This window comes from Gekko japonicus, unplaced genomic scaffold (genome assembly GCF_001447785.1).
Source record: "Gekko japonicus isolate JY-2015 unplaced genomic scaffold, Gekko_japonicus_V1.1 scaffold2080, whole genome shotgun sequence".
Classification (NCBI taxonomy): Eukaryota; Metazoa; Chordata; class Lepidosauria; order Squamata; family Gekkonidae; genus Gekko; species Gekko japonicus.
In genome coordinates this window covers 193,795-218,881 of record NW_015160896.1, presented here as the reverse complement: position 1 = coordinate 218,881, position 25,087 = coordinate 193,795, and the positions used below count along the sequence as shown (strand labels likewise).

General features: G+C 42.9%; 1 protein-coding gene across 1 annotated transcript in view; it reads left to right on the top strand.

The window, feature by feature from the left end:
* The window catches only part of DPP10 (dipeptidyl-peptidase 10 (inactive)), a 240,468-nt gene that overhangs the window by 93,411 nt on the left and 121,970 nt on the right, over positions 1–25,087 (top strand). Inside the window, exons 4-5 of the mRNA XM_015423766.1 lie at positions 12,103–12,155; positions 12,235–12,316. Coding sequence (XP_015279252.1) covers positions 12,103–12,155; positions 12,235–12,316 — 135 coding nt within the window. The remainder of the gene's footprint in view (positions 1–12,102; positions 12,156–12,234; positions 12,317–25,087) is intronic.

Below are 25,087 nucleotides of genomic sequence, written 5' to 3'. Positions count from 1 at the left end.
GGCCAAAGTATTTGAGCTTCAGTTTCAGTATCTGGCCTTCCAGGGAACAGTCAGGGTTGATTTCTTTTAGGATTGACTGATTTGATCTTTTTGCAGTCCAAGGGAATCTCAAGAGTCTTCTCCAGCACCATAGTTCAAAAGAATCTATTCTTCGGCGCTCGGCCTTCCTTATAGTCCAACTCTCGCAGCCATACATGACTACTGGGAATACCATTGCTTTGACCATGCGGACAAAGTCTATCAACCAGAGAGAGACTGAGGGAGGCAGTGAAATGGGGATGGCATCAGCAACAGTGTGGCATCACTTCCAGGGAAAACCCAGAAGTGACATCTCATCTCTCTAGAAATTACTGGAAACTCTTCTGACATCACTTCTGGGTTTTTCTCGGGGGAAAAAAACCACATTCCCACCATAACTTAGAGTGGCAAGGGAAAAGAGGAGCTGGGAGTAGGTGATCCCCCACCCCTACCTTGGGGCTGGCATAGATTGCATTTTTGAGTGCTATTCCTAGAAATAATTTTGTGAGTTACAAGCTACAGTAAAAATGACCTCCCCGATGACTTGTTGAGCTAATCAAATCAACAAACCGAGGGCATGGCTTCAATTGCATGTTGACCAGAAGCCATTACTGGCTGCTCCCAGACCTCTCGCTCTTAAATTAACTCTAATTGACTATTTCTAAACAAACCTGGCCTAAAATATGCCACATAAAGCTTCTAAGGGCAAAAAGAATCAAAAGAATTCTGGGGGAGCTCCTTTGCTAAAGGAATTTTTTGCAACGGCTGAACTCTCCAGTACCCTTCAGCTTCTACAGGTGATGGCAATACAAATACTGCTGACTCTCTCCTCATACCAAAGTTTTTATTAGAAGTGTTGGGGAGACAATGTCAAGAGCTAAGGCAAGATATGATGGATATGATATCTCCTTTAGGCCAACGAATGGAGGGATTGGAGTCTCAATATAAGCAAACAGCTCAAAAAGTAGAAGAAGCATTAAAGGAAGTCACGTCCCTGGAAAAAAAACACTTGGAACCATCTCTCAAGACAGTTAGTCGAGAGAAAGAATTATGATGTTGGAGTGTCTCATAAAAGATAAAAACTTGAAATTTCAGGGTTTTTCATCAAATGCTGAAGCAACAACTGCCCTTTCCATTTTCATGGCATCCTGGCTGGCTGCTTTTTTTTTTTTAATTAGAGGACGGAGTGACAGTACTGATACTGTGAGCTTACCGAGTAGGTAAAACAACAGATTCTTTCTCAAAAGCCAGTCGAATCCGACTCTAGGGTTGCGGTGCTCATCTCCGTTTCCAAGCCAAAGATGTCTGAAGACCCATACATACATACATACATACATACATACATATGCAGCTCCATACAAAATATGCAATACTCTAATACACATAATATAAAAACTTAAAATTGAGAAGTTAAAATTAAGAACGTATTTAAAAACCTATTATTTCTAAACTCCAGGCAGCGGGTATAAAAAACCGTTGGTTGCAGTCAAGTAAAAAGTTTGTGGAATATCAGCAAACTCAGTATATTGCACATGACTATATTTCTGGATCAGCTTTATTATCTGCATTAGGTTTGCCTCAGTTAGAGCAATCTGAAATTCGAGCTGTAAAAAGGAAGACTCATTCACTGTTGACTCTAGTTAAAAGCAGCAAGCTTCGTGTATCTGAAGAAACAGAGAATGGTGAAATAGAGCTTGATGTAATGTAATTTTGTAATGTTCTATCACAATAGCAAGCTACATTTTTATTAGTTCAATGTGTATATAGCTCGGTCGGCTGGGAGGCCCGGGGAGCAGACAAGTATGTGCTCTTATATTGTAGATCATTGTGTGTGGGAGAAAGCTCTCCCCTAGCCTACACTGTAGGCTTCTATAGACCTAAATGGTTTTCTGGGCTCCAATGTATACTTTAGCAGTTAATCAACTGTGTTATCAGATTAAACAAGAAGTCAGAAGATGCTGGAATTTAGGAAGCTAATAATTATCATGTATATTGCATAATTAATGATAATTTTGAAAGAAGGGGGGAGAACACCGCTTATGTCAAGAGATATAAATGTAAGTTGAATTGATATAATGTAACTTAAACATTAGACTATATAAATCAATGGTGAGACCTCATTTGGAATACTGTGTGCAGTTCTGGTCACCACACCTTAAAAAGGATATTATAGCTTTGGAAAATGGTTAAAAGCTTCTATTTGTGATATCCACATCTGAGAGTTTCTAATTATGGCTTGCAAGGTATAAACAGTCATTTAAAAGCAAGTCTTCTGAGCATAAGTGTGGAGGACTACATCTTCATTTCATTCTACTGATTTATATTTATTTTGCAATGTTAGTGAATAAGATACAAAGGATTTGACAAGCTACAACATCAGAGTTTAGTATCCCAATTGTATACATTTTTCCACTTTTGAATAGATCCTCTCTGAATTTTTCTGTACAGGCAGCCACTTCACTTCAGCATTATTAATCCAACCTTAAATGTCCACAGATATGTTCTTGCTGGATTTGAAGCAGCAATTACCAAACTCCCCCCCCCCTTTTGCAATATTTGGGATTATGGACAATCACTGACAGCAGGTCACTTTTCTGTTAAACCAATGTGTTTTCATATTCTGAATATATTATATTTATTGATACTATCATAAGTTGGAAGCTGTTATCTGTCAGGGAGTGGTGGGGGAAATAAAAACTGAGCACTCTCCTTTCTATCAAAGTTCCATTCTCCATAAGCTCTAGGGCCCTGATCAGGTCATTTTTTTTTCTCTCCCTCTCACCTGTTTTTCTTTTTTAAAAATGTAATGTCCAACTATCCTCAGTATTTTGTGCTCATACTCAGTTCTCATCAGATACCTCAAGAACGGAAAGAAAAAGTAGAATATTTCTTGTTCTCTTTCAATTTACAGAGCAATTATCTGCATTGATGGAGAAGCCCCCAATGATACAGCAGAAACCTCTATCTTGTTTAACAGAAACACTGTTTCACTGGAATACAGACAGGAATGGTCCCTGTATAGATTCTGCCCCCAAGCCTGTCCAGGAATGAGGGAGAAATCTATATTTTTTCAATACATTTAACAACAACCCAGAAAGGTAGGCTACCCTCTCTAGATTCAAAACAATAGCCATCAGAATCTCTACTTAATCCCTCACCAGCCTGAAATTAGAGACTCCAGAATCTCAGTTGGCATCTGGGTTTTACACACTAGCACCTCTATCTAGAGATGCACTCTTAATTCTTACACAGTGGTAGCTTATAGGGTGAGCAGAAGGCACAGGAATTTAGCCTTAGAATCCAGTTACAACAATGCAGACAAGTTAGAAACCAGAATAAGTTTATTCAGCACAGAATTTAGCATAGACTAGAAGGATTTCAAAATAAGAAACCTGAGGCAGTTCACCTTGACTACACCAACTTCAGGAATCCATAGTCCAAGATTGTCCATTGTTATAGTCCAGTAGCCCCAAGAGATTTGGAGCAAGAAGTCCATCTTTGCCAACCATGTGCTCAGCTCCAAAGCAGTTCTTTGTCTCTCCCAGAGACCACATGGTAGGACAGCATTTCAGGTGAACAGACACAAGAGCAGCAGAGAGAGCAGGAACAGAACAAAACAGAGCAGAACAGAGCTCTCCTCCAAGGGACCGGACAATTAAACCCCAATCTAGTAACAATCAGCTGTGGCCATTCAGCCAACTGCGAGCAGGAATGGTGTGTCCAATTTGTTGGCTGTCATGGGGACAACTGGGGATAGGCTGGGGTTCTGGAAACCTCGCTCGCAGTCACATGGCCCCCAAACCCCAAGCTTCATCGTGTATGTGGCTCTTTGTTTGTTTGGCAGAGGCCATCTGGTCTCTTCCAGCATGGAAGTGTGATGAATGTGGGTTTATGGCATGGCAACAAAGCCATGGGGCCCACCATTTGGCTTCAACAGGAAATACAACACAGCAGGGTATCAGGAAGATGTTCCAGGGGAAGGCAGGGGCATTTAGAAATCAATATTTCTATACAGTCCCTTCAACTTTAGGAATGTTTAATATGGTGCAATATATTTCCATAGAGCTTTACAGAATTACAAGAAGGCATGTCCCTCAGGGAGTTTACTGTTAAAAATTCTCTGACTACTCTAAAAGGTAAAGGTAAAGGTTCCCTTACTCGAAAGCCAGTCGAATCTGACTCTAGGGTTGCGGTGCTCATCTCCGTTTCAAAGCCGAAGAGCCAGCGCTGTCCGAAGACGTTTCCATGGTCATGTGGCTGGCATGACTAAACACCAATGCTGTTACCTTCCCACCAAAGTGGTACCTATTTATCTACTTGCAATTTCTGCTGAAAACCCCCAGTCAATACATAAGTTTATGGTTTTCATTTTCATTTCTTCTTTTTTGGGGGGGTGCTACAGTTCAGCATACATAATGACAATGCTTGCATATAAGTAGACTCCAGCCGGACATGCGCAGTTCGGCCGGCTCTTGTTCGGGCCGTGTTTTCTCCCTGGCGTTTGATCGCCAGGGGATCCGTGGGATCCCGCCATGGCGCCTCAACGTTGGTGCGGCTTTTAAAAGCCGCACCTTAAGAGGCTTTTCCCCTGCCGTGTGGCAGGGGCCTAAGTAGATCTACTCAGAATCTTCCTTGGATTCAGTGGGGCTTATTCCCAGGAAAGTATTCCTAGGATTGCACTGACAATTCTCTAGTTGTTAATATTAAGTCATAGAAAATATTTACCATTTTATTAAGGTTTGTGGTCCAATGACGGAACAGATCTCAGGAAATCAGAGTTTTCCCTTGAGTGGAGCTCAGTTCATTATCCATTCAGTATCCATATGGCTATTGTATGGCTGACCTACCAAATATCTGTAGTTTATAATGCTAATGATCCTTCAACATAAAGTGAAATTTAACTTTAGAGCTATTATTGATGGTCCTTCTAATTTATTTAGTAGATACTCTGTGAAACAGATTGAAGAATTTCTTCTTACCGTCCATCAATTCTACATTGCCACAGGCAACAGACATGCTGCTACTAATTTCACTTTATTAACTGCATCCAGTGTTTTAGTAACAGGAAAGCTACAGATCTTCTTTATGCAGAATATATAAAGGAATAAGTCATTTTTATTGCTGCTTGAAAATTCTCCGGGCAAATTAAGTACTGATTTTATTTTCTTTATACTGCAATCTTACCAGTGTCACATATCTATAAGTTAAAGCTGAGTAAGTAAAGAATATTGCCTTCTTGTATGAATGGTATGGACCAATAAATGTTTGGAGGAGAAATGGGAATTTTATCCTTGGGTTTTGTGTGTGTGTGTGTGTGTGTGTGAAGTACTGTTAAGTTGCAGCTGATTTATGGTGATCCCAGCAAGCAGCTTTCAAGGCAAGTGAGAAGCATAGGGGGGTTTGCCATTGCCTTCTTCTGCAGAGTCTTCCTTGGTGGTCTCCCATCCAAGTACTGACTGATCTTGCTTAGCGTCTGAGATCTGACAAGATTGGGCTATACTGTACCATTCCACATTCCTATCTTTGCTACATGGCTTCCTAAAAATAGTGCAGGGTTTATTTTCTACCTTTTTATTCTAAGCCCAGCATTAGTTGACATGTTGAGGAAGTAGAACAACGTTATATATAACTAGAAATAAGGCCTATTGGGGAAATAAATACAACAAGCTCTAGAAAGAGGCTCTGGGCGGGTGCCATGACCTTGGGCACTCAGCATCAATATACTGTGGCAACCTCAGCACGGTATAATGACACAGAGTCCATTGTTTTCTCCAGGGGAACTGATCTCTGCCATCTGAAGAGAAGTTGTAATTATGAGTGATCTCCAGCCCTCACCTGGAGACCGGCAACAATGATTCCCAGGAGGAAATGGCTGGTTTGGAAGGTGGACTCTATGGCTTTGTACCTGTTTGAGGTCCCACCTCTCCTCAGACCCCACCCTTTCCAGGTTCCACCCCTCAAATCTCCAGGAAGTTCCCACCCTGGAGGTGGCAACCCTATCTCCTTCCCAGCCAACCATCAACCTACCTTTATCTGCCCCTCTGATTTCAGCTTTCCATCTCCTCCCCCTGCCTTGTAGTCTCTACCTAGGAAAAGTACAGTTTTTGTCCGCAGTGGGGACCAAAGTAGCTCACATCATTCTCCTCTCCCCCCTTTGATCTGTACAACAGCCCTGTGAGGAAGGTTAGACTGAAAGTCTGTGACTGGTCCAAAATCACCTAGTCAGCTTCCACAGCAAGAACCTGGGTCCAGTAGACTCTGCTCTGAAGTGCTAACTGCTATGCCACACTGGCTGTCCTAGGGAGCTGCTGCTGGTGAACAGGAGAAAGCAGCCAGGCCTAGGGTAGCCAACCTCCAGGTGGAATAAGGAATAAAATGCTAAGGAAAAACCATCAACAATATGAATATATTCAGTACTAAAATGAGAATAAATATATTAAGCAATAACCTGTTGCATATTTCTAGTTCACACTAATGCATTAATTCTATATTGAGGTTGGTGGTCACAACCCAATAGTTACTGTTTATAATGTTAGTATGCTCCCAGGCACTATTTCACAACAATAATAACTCTTGAACATGACACAATACATATGTATGTATGTTACACTGCACCCTCAGACAACATACAAAAAGATGTCACTGATGTAAGGCAGAAATTTCCTATGCAGCCGTGTGCAGCTGGTGTACAGTCGTATATGTTTCCCGGGTATGCCCGCATTTCAATCTATCTTTCTCTCAGATCAAAGCAGCTGTACATATAACTTGGAACCAAATTTCACAGAATATATTCATAGAATTATTTGCAGACCAACAGTTCTCAACTTGGGCTGAATCTGGAGGTTCTCAAAAATAACTGGAGCCCCATGCAGTATTTGGAACCAGATTTCACAGAATATATTCACAAAAAATTTTTTCAGACTAGCAGTTCACAGCTATTGTTGAACTAGGTGAATTATGGATGGAAGCTAGGGCTTGGATTAAAGCATTTCTCTTTAAAGTAAAGGTTTTAAAATGTGAGGGAGGATCTACTCGGACTTATCTGGGCAGATAAACACTATAGCCAATGGGATCAACTATTGGAAAAGAAAATGAAATGCCTAGGAATAACAAATGATATGATTAAGAATACATAAACTAAAGTCATTATAAGATAAATGTTAAAAATTGCAAGGAAGCTGGATGTTACAAGTACATCTATTAGGACATGCAGGGCATGTTTGACACTCCATTTGAGAATTGCCCTCCCGATGCAACTGCCAAAATATTTTTTATCAATTGACAGTCCCAAAACTAAGAAGAGCTTTTACTTTGGCAAGACTGAAGCGGGATATAAATGTAAATAATAAATAAATAAATAAATAAATACCAGTGAAACCATCGAACATATGATTATGAAGTGTCCTATATTCAATGAGTTGAGGGCTAATTTAGTCACCCCTTTACTTAAAGATACGGAATTGCTAAATGTGTGAACCCAGGCATCATGGCTACTATTGGATACAAATGATAGTGTCACCCTCTCAGTGGCAAAATTCATAAGGGCAATAATCAAACATAAGAGAAATACTGAATAAGGACTTTTAAAATATTTTTGTTCTAATTTCTGCTTAAGGTGATAGATAGATAGATAGATAGACAGACAGACAGACAGACAGACAGACAGACAGACAGACAGACAGACAGACAGACAGACAGACAGACAGACAGTGGGACTCCTTGCACAAAACATGGGCCCATCTCCACCTGGACTTTGCAGGCCTGTTCCAGGGACAGACGTTTTTTATTCTTGTAGATTCTTACTCAAAGTGGCTAGAGGTGGTCCCCATCATCTAGAGCCACGATCAAAGCCATGTGGAAGATCTTCAGCACTCATGGCATCCCCGACACTCTGGTGTCAGACAATGGAACTGCATTAAAGTCAGCGGAATTCCTGGAGTTTGTGCAGTATTATGGAATTAGACACATCCACTCTGCTCCATTCCACCCGGCAACCAATGGACAGGCAGAGCGGATGGTGTGAACTACCAAGGAGGCGCTGCACCGGATCGTCCAAGGGGACTGGGACTACAGGCTGGCCGCCTTCTTGTTCAGCCAACGGATAACCCTGCACACTTCCACGGGACGCTACCCCGCTGAACTCTTAATGGGCCGGCAAATGATGACCAGGCTGGATTGGCTCCACCCAGACCAGGCACCCGACCACAACCCAGGCCCGGTAAACCAGGAGGCACCCCGGGGGTTTTATCTGGAGGGTCCAGTGTACACCCGAAACTACACATGGGGCAAACCCTGGATCCCCGCCCAGGTGGTTAGAGTAACGGGACCGCTCTCATACGAGGTCTTGACAGAAGATGGCCAGCTCATCCGGAGGCACATAGATCAACTGTGCCATCGCCTGTTGCCCATCGTTGACCAGGAGGTACAGGATGCCAAGGACAGCAAGGTGGAGCCAGACCCAGAAGAACCCGCGCTGGGGTCGACACAGCCTCAGAGCCTCCTCCAAGTTCTGCCCCAAGGCCCAGCACTGGTCTGGCCCCAGCACCCGAGACTTCACTGACCGCCGCCTCCAAGCTACCACAACCTGGGCTAACCGTGCCGAACTGCACCCCGTTGGAGCCACGCCACTCCACAAGAGAATGGTGGCACCCTGAGTACTTGTGGGACTTTGTATGATAGTACTTTGAAACTAAGGGGGGGAGGGGTGGTATGTATTAAGATCGCTGCGACTCTGTGCGCCTGGCCATGAGGTCTACCTGACTCACAGAACTTCGGGTCTAGAACAATAGCCACCATGGATCCTAGCAAGAACCAATGGGAGCACTAGGATCCGGATAAGAACTTATAGTTACCGGGGCCATGTATATAGAACCTATCACGGGAATTGGGGGTGTGTTGGGTGTGAGTGTGGGCACAAATATAAGCTGGCCTCGCACCGGTTAAGTTATCTCTTTTCATTTTGATGTAATCAATAAATGTGAGCTGATTTCACTATGCTACGCCTGGAACTCCACTACTTTTCAGTTTGCATACCAATATTACAGTAAATAGGTACATTCTGATGTATTCCTGAAAGTTATGTATTTACAGTGTTTATGCAATGCTCCAAAAGGAATTGTTCTTTTTCTTCAAAAAATCATTTTTGATGATACCTTTAAAAACTGTGGTTATAGCTGTCTAAGTTGGCATTTAAATGAATGTTTAAGAATCATTTACATAGTAAGTGATCAGCATGACCGATATTTTTCCCTCTACAGTTTGGAAACAATACTTGTTCTGAGTCAAGAGACCAAAGACTTGGCTTTTCAAGTGCAGATGTTTATTTTTACTGTAATTTTAATTCAGGATTTATAGCTGTTACTAGCTGTGGTTTAAGCAAGACAAAATCATAGTTTTAGGAACCCTAGGGCTATAATATTGTATGCACACTCATATGAGTATGCATTTTGATTCCCCTTTTTGGGAGAATGTCATGAACTGTACAAAAAAGCAAACAGCAAGATAAACTGTTAAGCTATAACCTAAGATTTTTCTGTCTGTAAAGACACAGTCACATGAATATACTTCACTTGATTACTGAAGTCTTGATTACTTGAAGCTGAATGTACTGGAAAACACTTGAGCTGGTATGAAAGTTCCATCTGTGGTATTTCTAGGCTCATCACACATGCAAGGTCATTGCTAGATATTAAAGTAATGAGTGTATGAACCAGAAAAAAATATACTCATTGCCAAAAAGAGCACTCTTCAGCATATGTAGAACCCCCTTGTTTGAATCCAACAGAGCTTTTCTCCAGAGGGTTGGGTGGTATGATTTTTACTAATTTCCCTCACCCTCCTGCAAACCATTTATTCTCTAACTCAGGGATGTCAAACATGTGGCCTGTGGGCCACATCCAGCCCCTGCAGGACTAGAATCTGGCCCGCAAGAGCTCCTTTAGGCAGGAAGTGAGGAGGAAGGAAAAAGAAAGTGCACACATGCACACCAGAGAAAATCTCCCTCCGATCTCACCTGCTTCCTCTTCCAGGGCTGCTGCTGTGTTGCTAAGCTTCTCTTCCCTCTTTTGGAGAGGGGGGGAGAGGGAGGGGGAAGGAAAGAGAGAGAAAAAGAAAGAGAGACAGTCCTTTAAGATCACCTTTAATAACAACAAAGTTTTATTCCAGGTATAAGCTTTCCTGTTCAGGGGTGGGGGAGATGCTTCTGACAAGCCCTGCTCTGCTGTTTACTTTGAGACCTGATCACGCACACACATCACATTAAAAAAGGATGGGGGGGGGCAGGAAAGAGATGCATCTGAAATAAGGGGAATTAAAGGGTAATTATTTTGGCTTTTCTGAAAAAGGTTTTTTTTAAAAAAAAGATTAGATTTTTCTGTGCCAATTTGGGATTTTATTTTCTTTCAAAAAGACCCTGATTAGGTATTACAACACTTGGATTGGATTCTATGGTTGAATGGCTGGAAGTAGATGGCTAATTATTTTAAAATACATTTATGGTTCCATATAATCCAGTTCAATACATGGTCTCCCTCACACCCCTCCTACCTCACTGGCCGCCTTTTTCTCATTAACCACCACCCTGCTTTTTAATTTTTTTATTATCATCACTAGCAACAGGGCTATTTTTGGGCAGGAACGCACAGGAACGGAGTTCCGGCTGGCCCCTGAGTTGGCCACGCCCAGCAGGAACTCGTTAGCATAATAGGCCACCCCCAACAGCAGAAACTCGTTAGGATTGGCTACAAATTGGGTATGTGTGGCCTAACATGCAAAGAAGTTCCTGCTACAAAAAAGCTCTGGGTTTTGACAACAAAAAAGGTAAACAGAATAAGAAGCAAAAGGTGTGTGTGGCTGGATGACTACACTTCTGGTAACATGGGGTGTGGCCTAATATGCTAATTAGCTGTGCTGTCAGGGGTGTGGCCTAATATGCTAATGAGTTTCTGCTCTTGGGTGTGGCCTATTATGCTAATGAGATCCTGCTGGGCTTTTTCTACAAAAAAAGCCCTGACTAGCAATGAGTGGATTTTGTCCAGTCTGAAAGCAGCACATTATTTCACTTGGAGAGATGTCCCTTTCCAGTTCTAAGAGGTAAAAAATAAAAAAAGAAATCTAACAATACAGCTTGCAGTCCTTAATAGTGGAAGGGAGCAAGACTTCCATAGCACCTTAATGACTAACAAAATGTATTCAGGGCATGAGCTTTCATAAGTCACGGCCCACTTGTTCAGATACAGCTAGAATGTGAGTCCATTTGTCCTTATATCTTGGAGAGTGAAATGATTTCAGGCCCCAAATAACAATAGCAGTCATTAGTAATGAGAGAAGAAACCTAGATCTCAGTTCAGCCCAGGAGGATGCATTGAGCTTCATTATCAGTTGCAATTCAGCAGTCTCCCTTTCTACTCTCCCTTTGAAATTCCTTTGTAAGAGAACTGCTGCTTTTAGGTCAGCAACTGAATGTCCTGGAAGGTTAAAATGTCCCCCCACTGGTTTTTTAATGTTGTGGTTTCTTATAGCTGTAGAAAGAGTAAGAGTCCAGTAGCACCGTGAAGACTAAGAAAATTTGTGGCAGGGTATGAGCTTTTGTGAGTCACTGCTCACTTCTTCAGACTTATGTCCATTTATTCTTTGCATCCTCCTGGACTGAATCCTCCTGGACCAAAAGGAGACCTAAGTTTCCTGTCTCATTACTAATGATGATCTCTCCATGCATACTACGCCTCTGCAACCTAATCCAATCAAGTCTATTGTCATTCAGCATCTGAAATCAGCTTTCTAAAGTTTACATCTCCAGTACCTCGTGTTACATTTTATGGTACACATGGTCTGGCCCAACAAAGTGGCATTTATACCAGATCTGACCCTTGTAACAAATGAGTTCGACACATCTGCTCTAACTCCTCCACCCCCGCTGCCACTACTGCTTCTGGGGGTATCCAGTCTCCTGTCAGTCATTTATGCCACTTTTGTTATAATGATATCCTGAGTAATAAATAAAATTGCCTTCTGATTGTGTCTGTATTCCCTGCCTTCTGCCTGTACCCATAACCATGCTATTTTTTCTTCTTCCTTGTTTTACAGGTTTTTCATTATTCTTATACGGCTTCATATGTGATATACAACATACATACAAGGTAAGACAATGCTATATATCTTGTTTTATGGCAAATAATGCTGTGCATATGCTCAAGTAAAATTTTTACTTTTTTCAAGGGAAGTTTGGGAGTTAAATCCTCCAGAAGTGGAGAACTCAGTTTTACAGTATGCAGCATGGGGTGTACAAGGGCAACAACTGGTAAGAACAGCAGTTTCCCTTTTTAATATGTCTACCAGTCTGTTATACTGATAAAACAGTAATAAAACATCAAAGAAAGAAGTTTTTAATGGTAAATTGTTTGACATCTGTTATTTCAGGTGGTAAGGAATACTAATTCCATTGCACATTTCTATATGATTTAAATAAATGTCCAGGCAGATAATTAAGGGTGCAGTTATCCTCTGTTGATTGTCACTTTCTGGACATCCCCCTCCCCATTCTCCTGAGTTTACTAGTGCTAATTTCCAGGGCTCTTTTTGTAGAAAAAGCCCAGCAGGAACTCATTAGCATAACAGGCCACACCCAACAGCAGAAACTCATTAGCATAGTAGGCCACACCCTGACAACACAGCACATTAGCCTATTAGGCCACACCCCCATGTCACCAGAAGTGTTGTCATCCAGCCACACCCACCTTTTGCTTCTTATTCTGTTTACCTTGTTTGTTACCAAAATCCAGGGCTTTTTTTGTAGCAGGAACCCTTTGCATGTTAGGCCACACACCCCGAATGTAGCCAATCCTAATGAGTTCCTGCTGTTGGGTGTGGCCTATTATGCTAATGAGTTCCTGCTGGGCGTGGCCAACTCAGGAGCCAGCCGGAACTCCGTTCCTGTGCGTTCCTGTTCAAAAATAGCCCTGCTAATTTCTATTCAATAGTATCCTCCCCCAGTTGGCTTCCTGAGGGGGCTCCCTGAGAGGTCCATCCTCTTAGAAGGTTTTGTGACAGTGTTGCAAGGCCGTGCTGTTTGCAGTGGAGTTTAGTAAGTTTTGAGCTGTAGACATAGGGTTTGTTGTAGAGTGGGGGGGGGGTGTTGGGGAAAAGGATGTATTTTACATTTATGGTTTTAATGGCACCATCGGTAAACCGCCTTGAGTCACAAAGGAAATGGCAGGATATACTTGGGTAAATAGACAAACAGTTATTAGCAAACATAATTTCTCAGTTAACAAAGAGCGAGAATGCAATGTCTATGTCTCTGGAAGGCAGTACAGATAGTGTTAATAATCTCAGTTACTTTAATTCAGATGCAAAAACAATAGTGAGTTAACGATGTGGCAAACGTAACAGACTACTAGACCGATAACATGCATGAAATCTTTATAAAAGGGGGTTTGACACAAAGATAAAAGTATCTTCAATTCCTGTTCCTGCTGTGTAAGAAAATTATAGACAAAGGTCAAGTATATTGCTTTGCATACTAATGAGAACAGCCCATGTTACTGGGATATTATATATGAAACACTATGAACACTTTAAATGTACGTCATCCAAGCTCAGTATTACGTGCATTTTGTATTAAATCTTTCACACATTTGTTCTGCATGTCTTCATGTGAGCTCCTGCATATTTTAGGATTTCCCTTGGACTTGCATTGAGGGAATTGCTCTGTTCCTTTGCATATGAATATTCAGCTGATCCACTGAAATAATCAAGGAACTTCTTACAGGAGGGGGAACACTAAGCATACTTAGTACTTATGATTATGTCATAAGTAATACCTAGAGCAAATGAATAAAATACTTACAGTGCCATCCTAAACAGAGTAGGATGGCATTCTTCATGCTAACAATGGCACTGTTGATGTACTTTAGAAAGGTTTTTTTGTCGTACATGGAAAACTGAGTTGTAGTATGAGCAAATGGATATGTATTTCAAATTCTGTTCATTATGTAGTTATTGTAACTGTTTCATTTATGTTCATTAGTCATGTTCAGAATAATGAGGAAAAGTCTGAAAACTGTAGATTCTCTGATAATTTGCTGATGCTTGTCTCATTTCTATTTCATGAGGCAATGAAGAAGAGAGAGGAGAGTGACTTGACCTATATGTACCTCACATGGACATTATCCATCTGTAACAGTTTACTGATTTCCCACTGACACTATCATCCTGATTGCCATTTCTATGCATAGCTTTCCCACTTTCCGCCAATCATAGCATAATTTCAACTGATATTCAAGAGGATTTTGATTCTATATAAACATGGGTCCTGTTTGTACTGTATACAAGGTTTTGCTTGTAGCTGCTGGCAGGCAAACAGAGCTGCACAAACTTGTGGTAGGAGAGATGGAGGGATTCAGGCTACATTTGTCTCAGAATAAACATTCACTATAGGGTACAACAAAGGTTTTTTTTCTTATACCAGCAGGGTGTTGAGGGAGTCTGGGGAGGTAGAAGCAGAGGAGTGTGCTTTAATTATCCCCTGTAATAGATATCTCACTGTCTTTGCATAAGGGGGGAACTTGAGACAGAAGTTAAGCCAGGGTTCCCAACGTGGTGCCCTTGGGTGACATGATGCCTGTCAACACCTTTTTTTGGCATTTGCCAAGTGTTTTTAGGAAGTGGGTGAGGCCAAGTAGGGTTTTTGCCCAGCATGGCTTCTGATTGGCAACTGGAGATTTGATTGGCAGTGCAGATTTTTTTAAAAAATGTTGCTTTGACAACAGCAGCCATCACAGCACAAGGATCTATGCTGCATTACTGAAATTAAGCTGTAGCAATCATTTTGTGGCTGGCTCTGCCTCCTGTGGCAGCCATTTTGGTGCTGTGGCCACCATGCCATGTAGGAATTCCAGATGTGTCTGCAGGTTCAAAAAGGTTGGGGACCCCTGAGTTAAGCCTTCATTCTCAAAGCAGTAAAAACACATACACCAAAGTAAATGAAATTCAAGAAATCAATGATCAATATGAATTAAATATCTCTGTGTGAGAGAGAAATGCTGACTCAGGATCTAAGATCCTTGATGTCTGATATAAAAAATAAAGCTGCACTTTAGCCACTTGTATGGCTTGTGTGACTCTGTCTTTGTTACATGCTGGTGCTTAGTTGCTCTGAGTCTTGTGGGAGAACAGTGATTGGCCGCTCTCAGGGGAAGTTTCCTCTCTGTCATATGTTTGCTAGCGGTCCTTATCTTTAAAGGCCTGGGTTGTGTCTTCCACCCACTGAACGCCAGGTGCAAGGAGGCCTGGCTCATCCAAGTGTTTGGGATAGCTTAATTATTGATTATTTAACTGGTCGCCAGTATTTACGGTACAAGACAGGTAGTTTTAGTTTTGTTTGTGGTCTCGTATTTTGTCAAGCTTCTCTCTGCGTATACGCACTTGAGGCCTAGCTGATGGAAGCTTAGCCTACATTTTCTGTAAGATTTGATGTTTTATTAGAAATCTCCTTGTAAGCAAACCTGGATCTCGTATATTGTTTTCGTGGGATTTCTGCAAACTTTGGAGCTCCTGGCCAGAGCCCATCACACCACTACACACTCTTCTCTTTCCTGCTATTAGCTTTGGTATGGGGAAAATGGAATGTAATGTAAATGTACATTAATATGACCCTGGATCTCATATATTGTTTTCGTGGGATTTCTGCAAACCTTGGAGCTTTTGGCCAGAGCCCATCACACCCCTACACACTCTTCTCTTTCTTGCTATTAGCTTTGGTATGGGGGAAAGGCAAACTCCCATGCAGTTTTAAGGAAAGTGGGAGTAGTGGAGGGGGGACGACTATTTTTAAACAAAGCCAGAGTGTACGGGCAGATACAACAAAACTCTGCTTTACCCCCATGCCTCACTCTGGTGTTTGAATCATTTTTCCTTAGGAAATTAATAAAAAAATAGAATAATGTGTTTACTGTAGCTGGTGTACTAACTGTAAAAAAGGAAATGAATAAAATAGTTAAAGAACAAATGTACATTAATATGACCCAAATTTAATTTCTGTATATGACCTATGGCAGAGGGCCGGGTTTGTTACAAGGGCCGATCTGACATAAATGTCTCTTTGTCAGGCCAGGCCATGTGTGCCATAAAACGTAATGTCAGGTACTGGAGATAGAAACTGCATAAAGGACAGCAGCTGGTGAGCTCCGAGTTGGTGTGTCCTCACTGCAAGGCCCCATGGGGTGGGAGGGGGGTGCAGAGGAAAACCCACAGAGGTGGACTGGAGAGGCAGCAGTGCAATGCTGGACAGATGCTCCCACAATGCTTGACTGCTGCAGGCGAGGTTGTTCTGCTGTGCTAAAGCCATAATGGAGTGGTTGTGCCCCCCCCACCCTCAACACTGCCTCCCTTGCATCAATTGCTTGCGGGCTGCATAAGAGCCCTGGATGGGCTGGATCCGGCCCCCGAGCCTTATGTTTGACACCCCTGATCTATGGTATAGAAGCATGGTGCAACTTTGTTGAGTCTCCTTGACGTGCCAGTTCTATAAAAGTAGAGAGTCTTCTCAGAGTCTACACAATCAAGTAGCTTCTATGGATATGCTGCTGCTTGAATCATTAATCAAAGTGGCATGAATACAGGGGAAATGCCTCTGGTTAGGATTCATCACATTAAACAAATAGGGACAGGAAGCAGTGCTGAAAAGAGAAATAATTGCATCCATCTGGAACATGACTGGTAATTTTTAAATAATTAGCTATGCTAATTTATCAATACATTAGTGCATAATGACAAAATTAAATGTAACAAATATGAGGATTATACACAGAGTAGTGTTCTGGAACTGTGACATGTGTGCTCTCGACAGGAAAACAAGCAAAAGCAGAGAGGACATAAGTGTTTAAACTGCAGGAAGTTTGCAGTAGATAACTACTGTGGCTTCTTTGAGAAGGAATAATACAGTTACTGATTTTCACTTCATCAACATTATAGATCCCTCAGACATTTGAAAATGTATGTTTTTACATGAGGATGTACTAGAAACAAATAATGTTTTTAATTGTCGTCTGTGAAAGAGTAGGAAAATATTTGTGGGATCACAGTTTGGAAGACATTTGGAAAAATAGCATATATGAAACTGGCAAAGAACTCATCCCTTGTTTAGTATCAATTGGTGTAGAAACGTTATAATTTCTCTGCCTTCCTAGATTCTAATCAGGTGCAGAAGTATAAGGCTGTGGTTACACGGCAAGGCAATTGCGCTTTGTTCCCGATGTAATTAACACCGGAATATTTTTCCCCCGAGTTGGGATGTTCACACATCCCTCCCGGACCGGCAAGCTCACCTTCCCCGCCTGCCCACCTCCCCTCCCACGGCAACTTTCCAGCCACCGGCCCGATGAAAAGAAAAGGAAAAGGCACCTTTAAGGAAAGCAAAAGGCACCTTTGAAACAGAGTTCTCCTTTCCGCCCGATGCTGCTGGCTAGCTGGGCGCGCTCCCCTCCTAACGCCGCCGCAGCTTTGGGAACTCCTGGAGGGGATGCCAAAGCCCGCTCGCCTGACAGCCCACCCACCCCCTTCCTCCCCCAGAAACATGGCGAGCAGGACTTTTCTCCAAGCAGGATGAACGCTTGTTTACTCAAGCGCCCAGCAGGAAGGTGCGTGGCGCGCGCTGCTCCGGCGCCGTCTCTGCCACCTGCTTGCCACCCCCATCCAAGCTGCCGGAGCCCCCACCTCTCATTCCTGCCTCCATGGATGCTGTAAGCACTGACATTATTATTATTTTTTTAAAAAATTGACTTCCTAAGCGAATGCCTGCCCATGCGCTCAAACCGGAAGCTTTTTTAAAAAAAAAACTTCAGAGAGTGGTCAGACGGCCCTATTTGCAATCATTGCGAAAGAGGGCTGTTCACATAGGTGAAATTGTGCGTTCAAAGCGCGAGATCCAGGAAAGTACTTGATTTTCCCGGGGTCAGGAAAACCCGTGAGTATTGCGCGAGTGAACCTGCTTTGATGCAGGAGGCGGATTGGCACGTGTAAACAGAAACTTAAAATGCGGGAGGAAACAGCGGCGAATCCCAATCAAAGGGACAGTGTGAACGCAGCCTAAGACAAAGGTCAGGCTTCCCTATTGCTCTTATTGGATTTACCTGCTGCCTTTGACACAGTGGCCCATGCCATCTTGTTCAACTTCAAGTGCCTGGAGTAGGCATCAGGCTGTGCGACGGACTGGTTCAAATAATTCCTCACAGACTGGACCCATTGGCATTGGAGACCAGCTTTCATCAGTGTGGGACCTATCTTTTGGGGTCCCACAGGGTGCAATCCTATCCCCCATGCTCTTCAATATTTATGTAAAGCCCTTAGGACAAATAATTTGTAGCTTTGGGGTTAGCTGTCATCAATATTCAAATGATATACAGCTATAGATAAAAAGGTAAAGGTTTTCCTTGCTCGAAAGCTAGTCGAATCTGACTCCAAGCCAAGAGCCAGTGCTGTCTGAAGACATTTCCATGGTCATATGGCAGGCATGACTAAATGCTGAGGTGCACAGAATGCTGTTACCTTCCCACTGAAGCGATACCTATTTACCTACTTGCAATTTCTTGCTTTCAAACTGCTAGGTTGGCAGAAGCTGGGGCCAGAGATGGGAGCTCACTCTGTCATGCGGCATTAGGGTCTTGAACTGCCGAGCTACAGACCTTCCGGTCTTCAGCTCAGCATCTTAATCTCTAAGCCACGGCGACCCCTATCAAAATCTCCTGGTGATGCTGTAGAGGACCTAAACCTCTGTGGTTAAGTGGCTAAGAGTGAACAAATTGCAACTAAACCCTTTGGCTGTGAGGCATTTGCGAGCTATTTCGCGGATAAAGTCTTGGCGCTCCACCACAACCTTCCTGCCACAGTTAAAACAGTGAGCAAACTCGAGGCCCCTTGCACGTCTTTGATTATGGTTTTGGATCACTTCAGCCGGCCCAGCGTGGAGGAAGTCGACAGATTGCTCACAACTGTACACCCAACCATGTGCAGCCTTGATCTGTGCCCTTCCTGGCTTATTAAAGCCGGCCATGAAGGGTTTCAAGGTGCTCTAAGGGAAATGATCAACAAGTCCCTCTCTGAGGGGCTGTTCCCAGGGGCACTCAAGGAAGCAATGGTCCGCCCTCTCCTGAAAAAAAAAATCTCTGGATCCAGCCGAATTGGCTAACTATCGGCTAACTATTTGGGCAAATTAACTGAGAGGGCGGTGGTGATACAGTTGCAGGGCTTTATGGATGACACTTTCATATTAGACCCCTTCCAACCCGGCTTCCGCCTGGGACACAGGATAGAGACAGCATTGGTCGCTCTTACGGATGACCTCCAGAGGCATCTGGATCGGGGCGGTTTGGCAGCACTGTTGTTGTTGGACCTGTCGGCTGCATTCAACATGGTCAACCACCAGTTGCTGACCCACTGCCTCGCCAACATGGGGAACCAGGGGCTTGCCTTGAAATTGCTTGCTTCCTTTCTCCAGGGTCGGGGACAAAGGGTGGTGCTAGGGGAACAGCAGTACAGGAGACACCCACTTGAGTGTGGATTGCCTCAAGGGGCAGTGTTTTCCCCAATGTTATTTAACATCTATATGCATCCCCTTGACCAGATCGCCCGGAGGTATGGGCTGGGATGTCACCAGTACACTGATGACACCCAGCTCTATCTGATGTTGGACAGCCAGTCAGACTCCAGGCCAGAAGATCTGGACCAGGCACTGCAAGCCATGGCTGGTTGGCTTAGACTGAGCCGGCTGAAACTGAACCCAGTGAAGACGGAGGTCCTGTGCCTGAGTCGGGGTAGTTGGGGGTTAGGGATCCCACTCCTGACCTTTGGTGGGGCACCACTAGTGCCAGCACCGGTGGTTAGGAGTTTGGGAGTGCTTCTGGATACCTCCTTAACAATGGAGGCCCAAGTAGCAGCCACTGCTAAGTCAGCCTTTTACCATCTTTGGCTGATTGGGCAGCTGGTTCCCTTCCTCAACCGCGATGACCTGGCTACAGTGATCCATGTGATGGTCACCTCAAGACTAGGCTACTGTAATGCTCTCTACATGGGGCTGCCCTTGTCACAAATACGGAAGCTGCAGCTAGTGCAGAATGCCATGGCCAGGCTTCTGATGGGACTTCCTAGATGGGATCACATCCGGCCTGCACTGAAGGTACTGCACTGGCTGTCAATAGCATACCGAATTCACTTCAAGGTGCTGGTATTTACCTTTAAAGCCTATATGGCCAAAGTCCGACATACCTGAGGGACCACCTTTCCCCATATATGCCCTAGAGAGCACCGATTGACCCTCCCAGGCCCCAAAGATGCCAGGCTCTCTGCCATCACGGCCAGGGCCTTTTCAGTGGCGGCTCCATTGTGATGGAATGAGCTCCCGAAAGAGATCGGGGTCCTACAGGATCTTCTACAGTTCCGCAGGACCTGCAAGATGGAGCTCTTCCATCAGGCCTTCAATTAGGATACACCCTCACCACTACCACCAACATCTGTGGTTATGGGCCGGCCCTAGCTTTGAGATTGATCCATACCATCGTGCAACGCCAGAAGAGTTGGAAATTGTCTGCTGTTACATCGTATAGCACGCTATCTCAATTAATGATGGAATGATTATTATTACTAGCACTTTATGATTATTTGATTGTTTTAAAATGTTTTAAATGTTTTAATGTGGATTTTATGGTACCTTGTACCAACTATGTAAGGAGCTGCGGTGGCTCAAGTGGTTAAGACGCTAAACTGCAGGCTGTGGAAGGTCAGTAGTTCAGCAGTTCAAGCCCCGAGTTGCCGCATGACGGAGTGAGCTCCCATCTCTAGTTCCAGCTCCTGCCAACCTAGCAGTTTGAAAGCAAGAAATTGCAAGTAGATAAATAGGTACCACCTTGGTGGGAAGGTAACAGCGTACCGTGCGCCTTGGTGTTTAGTCATGCCGGCCACATGACCACGGAAATGTCTTCGGACAGCGCTGGCTCTTCGGCTTTGAAACGGAGATGAGCACCGCAACCCTAGAGTCGGACTCGACTGGCTTTCAAGCAAGGGAACCTTTACCCTTTACCAACTATGTAAGCCGCCCCGAGCCTGTTCGTGGGGAGGGCGGGATACAAATGGAATAAATACATAAATAAAAAACAAATAAACAAACCCTGGGAAGACAGAAGTAATGCTGGCTGGGAAGGTGAAGGTCTTGCTCCCTACTTTTGAGTGGGTTAAGCTGACCCTTGCTGACTCAGTTAAGAGCGTAGCATACATTGGAACTGGAATAAATGATCAAGCTGCTAATAGGTATTTAAATAAGTTATTTAAGTTTAATCTGGTTGGACCTTGTGTTTTATAATGTAATGTTTTAATATAACTATTTTACTGTTCTGCCTGGTTCTAATGTGTGACAGTAGTTGGTGGTGGCAAGGCAGAGAAACTATGTGCTTCTAGCATCTATTGGGGACTGTAGGTTATTTCACACAGCTTCTTTCATTTCCAAGTTAGGTATAGTGTTTTTTTATGAATTCCCCAAAGAAAGTGTTCACAAAATCTAGTGACTCTGCTCACTTGCTTATAGATGCATCTTTAAGAATCATGATAAAACAGTCGATTCAGGTGGTAGCCATTTTGGTCTGAAGCAGCAGAACAGAGTTTGATTCCAGTGGCACCTTTAAGACCAACAAAGTTTTATTCAAGATGTGTGCAAGCACACTTCTTCAGATATCTGAAGAACTTTGTTGGTCTTAAAGGTGCCACTGGACTCAGACTTTGTTCTGATAAAATAGTAGTTTCTGGATTAATTATTAAACTGTTGAAGAATAATCCCAATTTGCCATGCTATGTAAATCATCTTTAAAAACTATTAGCATACAATGTAATGGATTCATGTTTTGGAAGGGATTGAGTTACATGTTTGAGTCATTATAATTAGTATTTAGTACCTTTGAAAGTTTCAGTAAGCTCTCCTGGCAAAAATATTATTTGCAATTTAAAGGAGAGAGAGAAAAAAAGCTGTCAAAGTTCATGAGCCAAGTGGGAGCTTAATTAATGATAATGAAGCACCCTTAACGGTGGTATTTTTATTTGTACTAATTCAAAGCCTTTTGCTCATTTTGACTCACTGGGCTTGTTAGATGAAACCGCTCCAGTTCATGGTCAGAAATATCAAAGATTTCTTGTATGCTTCCTTTTAATTCTGGACCTAATGAGACAAAAAGTGATAACACCGACAGCAAGACAAAATGCTACTTGAATATATTATCAAAACCATATGTTGGTAACTGAGTTATAATTAGGAATCCACCCCAGGATTATTTTTTTAATGGATGTTGGTAAAGAGTTCCCAGCCACGCAGTTTAATTGCCTTGTGTGCACTTGTCTTTGTATGTAACATATTGAAGCAGCTGTTGAAGTATTTGTGTGTGAGGGAAAAAAGGCTAGATGAGGAAGGGTCATCAATGTGAACCCTTGAGGAAACTGCAACTGCTCCTTTCAGACACACCAAAGGAAGTCTTGCATGAATGCATCATTTATCTGATTAATTACTTCAGTTTCAAAATTTAATATGAGCTCTCACTAGCCAAAGAAAAGCTTCTACTACTAGCACCACCACTACTACTACTACCACCACTACTACTACTACTTATCATCATCATCATCACCACCACCACCACCATCATCATCATCATCATCATCATCATTCCTGGTATTTTATATCTTAAAAGGTGAAGCCACAAGTTATGTTGATATTTGGTCTGAATAATTTATATCAGACACAATATTTTGAAGCAAGGGATCCTATTGCAAATTTTGGAAAGAATTCATGCACCATGTCTATTCAGTCACAGTATTTTACAGTGTTCCTTGACAAAGTTCTGCTTCAAAACAGCCTTTGGATCTGAAACAATGACATTTATTTAACATACTATAGCTGTGTGCTTAAGAAGCTGTATATAGTGTTTAATTTTAAAGAAATTTCAGGGTTCAAAGTTTAGCCCAGATGTATACCTCAAGGTATTAAAGAGACTTTCTAATATATGAGAGAATATATATAAGAGAATGTCATATTTCTATGCTTACTCGGCGGTGAGAAGAAATTAGACGGTACGGAAGATTTTTGTTGGTTTGTTTTATTTGTTTTAGAGCTCAGCACTTAGTCCTCACACAGATAAAGCCTTAGTTGTTTAAAGGGACTGCACAAGGCAGCATGAAACAGCTGAGCAGTGGGGAGCACCTGGCTGCATGGAACAAGCGTCTCCCCTTCGCTCAGCTGTTTTTCAGGCTTTCTGCAAACCCCATTCAGGCTGTGGTCACACAGTCGTTTTGATCGGGTTTCACTGCTGTTCCCTCTCACATTTAAAACTGCTGATCAGACTCCTGAATCCATCTCCTGCACTGAAGTGGGCTCACTTGTGTGATCCTCCCGGTTCCCTAGTGAGTTTTCCGACACCGGGAAAATCAAGTACTTTCCAGGTATTTGTGCTTTGAATCTGGGATTTCACTGATCTGGACAGCCATCTCTCGCAATGATTGCAATTAGGTCATCTGACCGTCCTTCGCATGATGAGGTCCCCCCCCCCAGCTTCCGCCTTTGTGCGCATGAGCAATCCTGCGCTGAATAAATTCAACGTTTAAACGTTCAAGCGCACATATGGGCTCCAATGCTTAGTAGTACGTCACCGGTTCATTTTGTTCGCTGTTGGGGAGGGACTGTAAAAAAAATGGAGTACGGTGAGTCCAAGTGGGGGCGTTGATTCGGCTGTGTGCATATGCACATGCGCAAAGCAATTTTGTTAAAAAAAAACCTTGTGCTACGCTGCCCAAGCGGCAGTGCAGTTATCTAGACGGTGCCCAGAGCCTTGTCATGCAGTGCTTGCAGTTCGGGGAGGGATGTGTGAACATCCCAACCCGAAAAAAATATTCCCTATCAAATCTATAGTGGGAACCAATTGCAATAAGCTTGCCATGTGACCACAGCCTTGAAGGTACTGTGATCCCTTTCAACAGGGTTTACTGGGCCATGAACCACAAACTGGTTCAGTTTGCAAACAACTGGTCCGGTTTGGCCTGTTGTTTGCCCACCAAACAAACTGCATTGTCCCAGTTTAAGCCCATCCCTATTAAAGAGTCTCCCCCCCATAATAATCTTTATTCTGTTATTCATATTGCTTTGAAAATTAGCAACTTTATCAAACAGATCATTGTTGGCTTTTGTCATGGTCGTATATTATATGATAGTTCCATCATTGCCAGAGTTATATGTGTTTTTCAAACAAGGGAAACATTTCTCTGCTGTACCTCTATCTCCATTATCATGAGAAGTGATTTGTTGAAGATTTTTGTTTTGCTCCTTACATTTATTTAAGGCCAAAGTTTACCTGGCCTTTCAGAGACCTTAAACTGTGGACTTGTGTGCATGATTTCAGTAGTGGGTATGTACCACAAGCAGTGTCCCCTCTAAGCTGAGCTAGTGTGAGCTAGCTCACAGTAAACTGTGGGCTTGTGGGCATGATTTCAGTAGTGGGTATGTACCACAAGCAGTGTCCCCTCTAAGCTGAGCTAGTGTGAGCTAGCTCACAGTTTTTTGGCCTTTGGCTCACACATTTTTGTCTTAGCTCAGGAAGGATGGCTTCAGAGCAAACTAATTTATGCAGTAGCCAAATTGCTCACTCAAAATTTTAATGCCAGTAGCTCACAAAGTAGAATTTTTGCTCACAAGACTCCACAGCGTACAGGGAGCATTGACCACAAGTGTTGTTTATTGGTAGTAATTTGTATTAAGTACTAAAATGAGTAAAAGTAAGAATGGGATAGCAGGGTGATCAGCTCAGGTTTCCTTTCTTCCTGTTAGCATTTGAGGTAACCTGAAAAAGACTTGTGGCATTTTCCAGGCTTGCAGTGGAAGCTGACTGGGTGATTTTGGACCAGTGACATACTTTCAGCCTAACCAACCTCACAGTGTTGTTGTGCAGATAAAAAGGAGAAAATAATGTAAGCTGCCTTGGTCCCCACTCTGAAGAAAAACTGTAATTTTCCTAAGTAGAGACTTTGGGGGGGGGGGGTGGGAGAAGAAAAG